Here is an 11,774-nt window from a genome sequence, read left to right as displayed (position 1 = left end):
TATCAAGGACAATATATACAATTTATTTTATTTTATTTTTTATTTTTTCGAGATCTTGCCAGATTTAAATTTAAATGAAGATGTGGAGAAAATGCAATACCTTTGTTATCGGCAGCGATGAAACCTAGAATGTTGTCGTGCCTCAACATCACTGTTTGATAGATCTCCGCTTCCCGAAACCAGGACCTCTCCTCTCGCGAACTGAAGATTTTCACGGCGACGTTTTCGCCGCGCCAACGACCGCGCCAAACCTCGCCAAAGCGACCTTTTCCGATCGTCTCCACGAGCTGAATCTGGCGCGCTATGCTCCGTTGTACCAGAAGCGGCAGGCCTACTTGAGAGAGGATGGGCATTGGAGAACGTAAATTTCAGTATGATTAAAGATGACTCACGCGCGCGCTGCGTTGTTGGCGATCATATTTGACCGGGAGACGAATAAATTAAGCACGCGACAGCGACTTTTTATATAAAATATATTGGCGAACAAATCAGATGTTGTAGTGATTTAAATTTCGCAAATTCAATAATTCAAGCTTATAAATTTTAATGACTCACATACGCGTTACATGCTAGTATATAATTATTATAATTATATCTGGGAGACACAAGTGTGTATTAAATGCGTTAACAAGAAAACATTTATTAAAACATTATAAAAATTATTGTAAGAAATAGAATATATATATTTTAATTTACTGTAAATTATTTCATGCTTATGTATAATTAAATTTAATGTAATTATCAATTATATATTTAACACTCAAGAAACTGAAATTAAGTATTAATTTTTTCGCTTGTATATAAAATCTTAATTTTTTACAATTACATAAAGTAAATTAAATAAAATTTATATATAAATATAAATATTATAAATTTATATAAGAAATAAATATATTTGCTGAGGAAACAAAGTAATCAAAAAATTAAGCTCGCCATTTTCGATATCATTATAAATTAATTATTTATATTCAATATTTTCTAAATAATTATTGAGAAATGAAATGGTGATATTAAATAAACCAAGCATGTTTCCATGAGAGAATTTCTATCAAGGAGATTTTCAAGATTTGCTATTGCCTTTTAACTTATCATTCAATACTGAATGACTAACTTTAATTTAGTTTGACCTACCCGAGCCGCTACCGCTGGTAGTCATTTCCAACATATCCCTGATGGTGACGCCGCCCAGAATCGGCCGGTCCGGAGCCTCCAGCGAATCGTCCGGGAAGTGCCTGGCCGGTCTCTTTTTGGTCATGTGTATGTGATAGATGACCATAACGATCACGCAGATCGCGCATATTGGCAGTGCTATCGTCAAGGCCATTTTCCAGGTGACCCACGTCGCGTCGTCATCGCGCGACGACACTTTTGGCGAGACAAGTTCAATTATTATTTGTACGTGGGAAACACCGACGGAGAAATTTCAATTTCAACCGCGGTCACGCTTAAATGATGCCGTATGCCATACGTCATTATGCCAGCGGTATTCAACTCGTGACACGCATACTCCCGGATGCGTGCCACGTACTGTGTCTCAAGGTTCGCGGGCAAATTATATGAATGCGCAAAATTGTCTTAAATGCAATTCTATTATGTAATATGGCGAAAAACTTGTGACTCTCTCTTCACACGTCGCCCACTTTTTGTCAATGATTATATGATATTACCTATGATAAATTGTTTTTTTTTCTCTTTTCAATTAACAGTCGTATTTGGACACGAGCGAAGTTGAATACCACTGATTTTGAAAGCGAAAAACTTCGTGGGAGTATTGAACGAGGTCAGTATTGCATTGTTGATTCGAAATCAAGCGCAAGCAAATTTCAGATGCAACAAAATGCTAGCAAAATGAAGAATATAAAGCAATCTCACAGTATCAATAGCGGTTAAACAAATACATTTAAGAGGGACTTAATGCAATGGGAACAAGATTTCGAGCGATTTTTATACAGATTATTTCACCAATAACCTCTACCACCTCAATCATCAATAACCAATAATCGATCATGTGCAAAAACGTACGATTGCGCCTCGATAATTTACTATCATATTAATATATTGTTAATTTCAATTTTATACAGATCTTGTAAGGTAATCTAAGTAAGTTTTTCTATCAACCTTGAGTCTTATATTTTTATGTACTTTTGACAGATATTAATGGTGCAAACTATAAACACACAAAAACAATCGTTCGTCGCGGTTTTTATCTTCATTTACGCTCGGGACGGACGATGTTTTGTTCATTGAAGCTCTGTTCATAGAATCTCTCATGTTAAATTCGCAGTAATCACTTGTTGTAAGTGATACAGCAATTAAATTCACATCGTGATAAATTGAATTATAGATAGTTTTTTTTTCCAGCGCGTCTTATCGAGACGTTTACAGCACGTTGAGCACATAATTGAACTTACCTGTGAGTCGTGAAGTTGAAGAACGCCAAGAACGTATTGCTTCGAAGCATACAAGTGCTTCGGTAGCATACAAGTAATCGGTAACTCATTGAAAACACACATGAAAATTATGTTAACAACATCCGAAAAGGCCAATCAAATCGTCAAATGATATAAAATCAAAACAACAAATTTTTTTAAAATAATTTGTTCATTTCGATTCATATTTATACGATTTTTAAAATTTATAATAATAAATCACGAAAAATTCGCAGATTCTTGAAATAATTAATTTATGAATGAGTACGTTTATAATTATATGTATACGAAATGTTTCATAAGGTGTAAATTCATCGTATATTTAATGTATTTTCCAAATACAAAAAGACAAATTTGATGATTTATACAAGGTCAATATATATATAACATATATATATATATATATATATATATATATATATATATATATATAATAAGAATATTTAATATAAAAATTTGAAAAATTGTGACAATAATTTGTAAGTAAATTTCCGTTAAAAAAGATTATTTGTAAAAACTACCTGCATCTAAGCTCAATTAAATCATATTAATTATAAAACATTTCGTATGTGTTAATAATTAAACCCCATATGTATGAAATATAAATTTTAATAATTTTCCAATATTATTAAAATTCCCCACACACAAAAGCTCTTTTTAATTAAAATGATTAATGTAGAAATATCAAGAGATATTCTCCGCAGGACATAAGGATTGGAAATGATAAAATTCGAATAAACTAAAGCAAATAACTACGGTTCACCGTGGAATCGAACAGACGGAAAATATAATTGGTAGGGTTATCTGTAATATGCAGATAGAGAGAATCACGATATAATTGAATACGGATTCCTATGAAGATTTCAATGCAATGTAACAGGCAACACGGCGAAAAACGATTCATTGATGAGTGATCGCATGTCCAACGATGATTTTTCCCAATAATGCGAGGTAATATCAAATGTGCACCTTGCTGACATTATAAAAAAAATTCCCGTTCATAAAAATACGTCTCTTAAATAATAATTTTTGTAGTCAGTTGTTTCGTTTCATAATGTTTATAAATTCTTCCATAAAATCAACAGACTCATAAAAGTGCATAATAATTATAATAATTAAAAGATATTCTTCATATATAAAGTATTTTAAATATTTTAATTTATAGATGACTACTTTTCTTTTCCAAATATTATTTTTCTAACAAAAATTTGATCTTTTTTTCAAGATATAATTGTATATAAATATAGTTTATATTAAAGATAGCCATGACTATAATTGCATATTTATTTCAATAATTTTCTTTTAATAAAAAAAATTAAGAATGTTAAATATTAAAAGAAAAATACGATTATTACATGTATTCTATCAAGACTGTATAATGCGTGTTAATCATCATCACTAAATTTGACAGATGCGTTATCATTCTTAAAATACTTCATAGCTTTTTTATACTTGAATTCATTATTTAAAAATAAAAATATTTAGAAATAAAAATTCTTAATGATATATTAAGAACATCAAATATAATAATCTAATAAAATCGATAATACGATATGTTTCAATATTGACAATGTAATAGATTAATGCAAAAATGTCTTTTCCGTCGATAAATCCTCGTCGAAGCTGATTAAACCGCCACGTGAACGTCGAATTCCATAAGCGAGCACATAACGCGCGTCTCGTGCCAATATCAAATCGCTGCTATGGAGATACTCGCCGATAAATGGCTGTACTCGCGGATTTATTGGGGCACGTATAATCGATGAATATCGCTTCCAGCCTATCCCATCATCCCTTCGTTCAAATCGCGTTGCATACGCTTCGTTACCTTGTATTCCCGAGACCGGACTATTCCATTCGCGCTGGCAAATTGCATCCACGTTCGTCCGTTATCCGCCATCAAAATTTGCAGACACGTAGATATATCAACGATACGTTCTCCATAAAATTCTATACATTTACATTATACTTCTAATTGTTCGAATTATATATATCATGTGCGATAACTGATAACTTTGTTCTTTCTCTTTACAATCATAGATCAATTATGATTTAACTGGTTCTGCCAGGAAGCAATTCTATTTTCAATTGATTTGAGTTATTATATGCAAACATTTCAATATGCTCAATTAGATCTGGCATCGTCTTTTATTGAATCTGAATTTGTAATCCAAACTTCAAGTCAACAAATTGGACGACAATCGGAAGGCTTAGATATCGATCTACAGATTTTATACATAATATCTCATTCTCGTACGCGAGACTTTTCTTGAGACATTTCTAATGAAATATATACTATTAAAATTGTTTAATTCTACAATATAAATATTTATATTTATTATTTATACGATTATTATTTATACGATTCATATAAATAGATGTTTCAAAAAATAAAAACTATATTTTATATCTATAATTTTTCATATTATTTGATTTAAAAGAATTTTGAAACATATGCAAAAGTTACAAAGATGTTAATATGACACTGGAAAGTTTGTGTTCTAGAATTAGCATATTCTAGTTACATACAGAATGATAACACAGACTGAGAGAGGAATGCCCTCGATTTTTTATCAGATTTTCTCAACGTTGCAAAATGCATCGGTACATGATCCGTTATTATCTTATCTGCACGTAACATATACAGCAAGGGGGTTATCTACATCTCCTTTTTATTATGAATAGGAGATACACGCGATATATGAACGCACAATGACATCACATGTATACACACATTTGAAATTAAATAAAAGAAAACAACTTTAATAATTAAATTTGAAAAATTAACTTTTTTAAAATGTAAAAATAAATAGTAAAAAAATATGTATTTAAATTAATAATTTTTTAATAAATTTTATTTAAATTAATAATTGAAAATTGTATTATTTGATTAAAAAAAATAATTTTTTAAATAATTTATTCTGTGAAAGCTTTTACTTAGCCAAGATGTTCAATGTAATGAATGTTTCAGATTTAATATACAATTTTTTTAAAGATAATAGTGCGTGTACATCGCATAATTCAAATATATCTTGCATTATGTAACGAAACAACCGTATTCCATAGCAGCAATAAAATGTCGAATTCTATTGCAGTAAAAACTCATTTCAAGCGAAAAAACACGATAAATGCGATCGCGATAAAGAAAATTGTCGGTCGATGGCTGCCAGTCCGTTCCTTGTCTTGTCAGCTCGGCACAAGCAAGATAAATGGCACGAAAACGTGAAACGTGGGGAATACAGAGGAGACACAAGTGTGAAAAGTGAGCGCCCAGACAATTCACAAAAGCGTAGAAAATCGATAATCGATATCCCCCGTTTCTCTCATCATCATCGCACGCGTGTCTCACCAAGGTCGCTGTCAGAAAAGTTCTTTCCCCGTTAATCCTCAATCCGAAAAAGCTCTTTAAAACAAAAAGCAATTTGAACAATGACAGATTTACATGTAGGATAAAGAGAGAATATATACGTTTAATTAAGATAAATAATAGAGAGAAAAACTAGCAAAAAAAATAAAATAAATCTTAAGAATCTTGCAATAATTATTGTAAAATATTTTTGTGTTAAAAGAAAAACGTATATAAAAAAATAATAATAGAGTCAGATATACATCCACTTATATATAAATCTATCACTGATATTTCAAATGTCATTGAAGTACAATTAGAGTCTCGCAAAAAATTTCGCGGACTGCATTACTTGACAGAATTCAATGGCTTATTCATATTTATACTTCTTCCTCTCTTTCTAGGAATTCGAAGTCTTTTCCTCGTTGTATTGAACGCATGAATCAAGAGTTTCAAATATATAAGTTCTTACATAAGTTGTTGATGTAACGCGCGCGTTCAAAAGTTTCAAAGTACCAAATCATCGTGAGACAAAGAAATGGAGAATTTAATATTCAAAAACCTTCAATGTATCGATCGTAAAGAGCTCGCTGTCTTAGCAAAATATCGATAAGTTGAGCTTAATTCAAATTTTTTTTCAAACTTAATAATTTAAACCGTTTTTGCTATTAATACGTTCTTAATAGAAAACGCTATTCAACCGATAAATTATTTATTTATTTTTTGTCGAACCATTACGCGTAATAGCTGCTGTTAGTTATCTGCGTAAATCACCTCGTTACTACTTAATGACTGCAAAAGTAAAAGCTATCGCTCGCATCATATCACGGCTGATGAACAAATAAGGCAAAAGATCATATATCGATGTTTACCTCGATCAATATTATCTACGATAAAAACGATAAAAACTATTAATATTATAGTATAACTATTTATTAATATTAATAAAAATATACCGTTCTCAAATTTTAATAATTAGAATAGGAATATTCTTTAATAGCAACTTATGATATAAGCATAATTTTTTTTATTTTTATCTAAAATTTATTCTTCTTTTTTGAGGTAGATATTAAATTCGACTGTTTATATGGATTTCTTATTACGGATTCTGCCATTGAATCTCTCGAATTTATTGACGAGTTTATTTTCACGAGGATCTTTCGCGGAAACGAGCTTTGCGACCAAAGCAACCTTGGAGGCGAGAAATTTCGCGACTGCCGCTTTAGCTGCGATTTATTGTACCTCTTCCGAGGTGGCTCATGAAGCGAGAATACGGTCGACCTCTGGACTCGTGAGTAGGAAAGAAAGGCCTTAGATCGCGATTGCAGTAGTCGGAATGATCACAACAGGCGATCACGAATTCGGTGCCATCTGGACCGCGCAGCGTACTGTTCGTGGTGCACCAGACCGAGTACTCATTGTCCGGAAAGAAGTTCGCCTTATTGTAACACCTGGGAAAATAATTTACATGACGAGTACTGCCGCGGACCAGACTGCGACATTCACATCGCCGAAAAGCGTTTTCTGCTGTAAAGATGACGTGACATACTCGTACAGGTCCTGGTTTTAGTGGATTATTGAAGATAAGATTCTACAGTGAAACAGTGTTCGATTGTAAGAAATATACACAAGGACACAGAAATGCTAATATGGCAGTCTTTTATTGGTTGAGTATATTATGTTAAAGTTTAATAAAAGCTAGAAAAGTGATTAGCGAATAGCACCTAGATTGCACCGATTGCCGGTTTAGCTCCTCGATCTTAATTTCATTAGTATCTATATAATAATACTATTGAAAACATTACTTAATGTTATACAGCCTGAAATTAAAGTTACAGTTTAAAAGGAAAAATGTTACATAATCCAAGAATTAATTAAATTAAGACTACCAATACAATTAAATCTTTAAAAAAGTCTACATATGCCTAAAAAAATTTATAGAAGTACTATGAGATTAACAATAAAAAACTCTACATTGTCAAAAAAATCTATAATTCTTTATAATAATATATATTTTTTATTAAAATATAAACATTTAAAAAAGCGGAGCGTTTTAAAAATATATCACATTTTCCTATATTCCCTACACATAAATATATGTAGACTAATGTGGGTCATCAAGTGTCTTTAATATATTCTTGAAAAAATCGAAGGAAAATATAATGTTAAATATAAATATATAATGTTTTGTAAAATGCGCATTTCACAGCATATTAAGATGAATTTAATCTGATAAATTTAAAAATAATTTTTCACCGACATAAAGCAATTGATTAGATTGTTATCTTATCTCTTTCACAACTAATAATTTATCTTAATATTTCGATAATATATCTTAAGTATTAGTCTGAATAAAATCTATTTAAAAAAACTAAGAAAAAGATAAAGAAGAGTTATATAGATAATAAAACATTGATTTATTTTATATAAAATTTGATATTAATTGTAGAAAACTCTATAATATTTTTGTTAAGCATTTTTGTGATAATTTTTAAGGAATTAATTTTATTAAACAAACTTAAAGAATAAATTACTCTTAAATACACAAATTTCAAATTTGTGAAAAATATTTAAAGTTTGATGCAAATTTTACAATATACTTTGTATATTTTTTTTATAACAGAATAATATTATAACATAGATATAAAAAAATTAATATTTTACTACTTGTAAGAAGTACATTACCTTGATAGCTTTTAAGAGAGAGTTCTATATTCTTTAAATTATTTTTAAATTTAAAAGATCTCAATATTGCATAATAAAGATAAGGCACATAAAGTCAGAAGACATGCTGAAAAGAAGATATTAGTTAAGAACATTACTTAATTTTACTTAATTTTGACAATTTCAAGAAAATGTGCTCACATTATTAATTTTAATTTGTATTGTGAAAGCTGTAAAGGGAATTTGACATGTGATGCGTACTTGTAAAAGATAGATCAACAAGAATAATACATACTAATCAAAAAGCGACTGTCTCGAATGAGTTTAATACAATCATAATGCTTTTGCTTAAGAATCTCATGCCAAGTTCCTCGGTGCTTCTCGATATAATAATGGATTGTCAATATATAATACATTCTTGGGCAAGTTAATAAAAAGAACGACAAGTTTTGCAGAGGGTCTGAGAGTAACTACAGGAGGCGGGGAAGATATTTACAAAAGCCACCCTTTCTCGCGGGTCACGCTCTATCGGAGTTACTGCGGGATAGTATTGTCATTAAAGAGTGCAGAGAAGAGAACATGTGACAACATGCTACCGGTCCTTTCCGAGTTTACTCAGAAGAACTTCCGGCGTATGATGGGCTTGTAAGTAAGAAAATACAGGAGAAGATTGCCTTGAAGCGACTACAAGCTCCGTAGGTGGCAAACATCTCGATCGTTTTCCGAATATTACAATATGAGCAAACGCATATAGTGCGTTCGCATATTACCTTACCTGTCCAAATTCATTAAATTTCGCCGTTCATTTCATCATCAATTTTATTAATCTCGTTATCAATTTAATCTCGAAACTGGAGATTATTTCTCTATATGAATAAATTTGCAATTTGTAAAAATATGTAAAATCAACATCGATAATATCAATAATATGGGCGTCTGCTGCTCGGGAAAGAAACGGAAAAAAATGGAGAAATAATGGAAACTGATGAAATGCTAAACGATTATTGATCACGCTTATTTATATCATTTTACTGCACGCATAAAACAAGATATAATTTTAATGTAATAAATAACAACGATTCAATTAATAATTCAATCTTTCGTAATGCAATATGACAGTAAATAGACATTTCTATTTATCTATACGATAAAACGCGAGAGACACATCACATATTGATTTAATTAAATTATAATGTTCATTAATGTAATGGAAATATGATAATAATAATTTAATTAATATACGAAGAGTATCTCTCGTAAAATAATTTTTACTTCGGTCAATTCTGCATTTTATTTGCTCCAGCGACAACGGCACTGCACAATATTCTACTGCGGTTCAAGAAACCGCGATATAAAATAGCCCGGTACGTTGCGCTTTATTAAATGCAATGAACGGCGAACGAGATAGCGCAACACGCATCCGCGAATACGCAAGTAGCGCATCGCGTGTGCACGTCTGCGTGTTGCAGCGTCGCGAAAGCTTTCCATTCTTCACACAATATATAATACACATGACGTTATACGAATATAGAAATCTACACAGTGTCCCAAAATCATCGGATGACATTTTAGGAGGCAAAGACAAACTCGATACACAAATTAAGAGATTTAAAAATACGCAAATAAATAAGAGAAATGCGTTTTCCTCGATGAAGTATCGAGTAAATTTTATTTTGAAAAAATTTTAAATTGGAAAGCTTTTAATTGTCAAAAAAATATTTGATGTAAAAATTGTGTCAAAAAGAAATTCACGCTTTTAAAAAATCAGTAGATTAATGTAATCTATTTCTAAAATATCATCGAATGATTTTGATATATTCTATACATAAATATATATATATACACAAATAACGGTTGCGAGAGCGCGACAGAGAGCGTGTAAGAGCAAATTTGAAATAATAGTGCGAAACATAGCTATATACATTGCCGGAGACTGTATTTGTGTGTCTGAGTGTGTATGAGGTTGTGTGATATAATGTATTATTCCGATTACAAAGAATAACTCGCACGATTTAACTAAATCCTTGAATATACTCTGGTACTTGAATCGTTTCTACTTTATCAAATACTAGAAATGGCTCTGTGCTGCACGCGAATTCTTTTGCAAAGCTACTGTTCTTATTTTGTCTTGTAAATGCATGAAATTAATCGAATTTCTATTATAATAAAAATTTTGAAATTTATTAATACTGATTCGTTTATATGAAAAAAAATATTCCGCTCAATCAATAATTTCTTTTTTGATTATAAAAATTCTTACGAATGAAATATTAGATACATTTTGCAACAAAATTATGATTGTATGAAAAATATTGATTAATATATTTATACGTTCATCCTCTGAACTTTAAGCGTTCAAAAAATACATAGAATATATTTATGAAATTCAATAATTCTAAATTCTTTAAACAAATTTTAAATAATGAGAAGAAGAAACTTAATCAAAATTTATTTCTTTAAATATATATTTATCTTACACATATGGCAATATTAATAAAATATTTTTGATTATATTTTTCACATATTTGATCATTTTTTTAATTATATCTAAATAAAATCGATATAGTGGGATTAAATATAGATTGAAATAGTGAGTATAGATTCATGAACAATAGCTTAACAATTTCAGTAGTTGGTAAATTGGCATTACGAAACTATCGGATGATAGAACTACCCCTTTAAATAGTTGCGTGGATTAGGTCAAACTGACTTCAAACTTGGAAACAGTTCCCCCTTACCATATATACTGCTTTTCATTTCTATTCTTGTTAATTTTAATTTATTCTTAGTTCCACACACATTTAGATGTACTCATGTAAAACATCAAATTAATAATTGTCAAATAATTAAATATTTTAATTATTAAATATGTAATTATCATATATATCGTATTCTCCAGCAATGTACTGCTCTCGATTCAATACTACTACGGCATAGATTGACAATAAGAAACAATTGTGAATATTCTGAAATAAAGAGGAATAGCGAAAAAATATATTTACAAATCATATTGTAGAACTAGAGAGTAATAATAAGAGAAGAAAAAAAAAAGACAAGATAGAGAGAGGGTGAGAAAGGAGAGTAGCAGCAAAAGCCCGTGCCACCTGCAGAGTTTTCGTAACTCCTAGATTTGTTTGGACTATACCTTCTTTGCTGGGGTGCAGCATAGGTTTCAGATCCCGATTGCAAAAATCCTCTTTACAGCACTCGATGACGAAGCTCGTGTTTCGCGAGTCGCTCGTCATGCAGAAGATGAACGGCTCGGGCTGCGACGGCGGCAGGTGTTTAGTCACGCACCTTCAAGCCGATTTTGCACCAGTTTCAAAAAAACGAGA

General features: G+C 30.7%; 1 protein-coding gene across 4 annotated transcripts in view; it reads right to left on the bottom strand.

The window, feature by feature from the left end:
• Positions 1-11,774, bottom strand: part of Babo (TGF-beta receptor type-1 babo) — a 37,864-nt gene that overhangs the window by 7,979 nt on the left and 18,111 nt on the right. Inside the window, exons 3-5 of one of the 4 annotated variants that reach the window (XM_083100598.1) lie at positions 11,585-11,736; positions 1,132-1,365; positions 101-334 (exon numbers count right to left, since the gene is read on the bottom strand). In XM_083100598.1, coding sequence (XP_082956724.1) covers positions 101-334; positions 1,132-1,365; positions 11,585-11,736 — 620 coding nt within the window. Of the gene's footprint in view, positions 1-100; positions 335-1,131; positions 1,366-7,017; positions 7,227-11,584; positions 11,737-11,774 lie in introns of all 4 variants that reach the window. The other 3 variants (XM_083100595.1, XM_083100596.1, XM_083100597.1) reach the window with 3 other exon arrangements.

Source organism: Camponotus vicinus, unplaced genomic scaffold (genome assembly GCF_025532165.1).
Source record: "Camponotus vicinus isolate PSW18456_S1 unplaced genomic scaffold, iyCamVici1.0 SCAF_5, whole genome shotgun sequence".
NCBI lineage: Eukaryota > Metazoa > Arthropoda > Insecta > Hymenoptera > Formicidae > Camponotus > Camponotus vicinus.
Note: the sequence above shows the minus strand (reverse complement) of the source record. Positions and strands in the feature narration are given on the sequence as shown.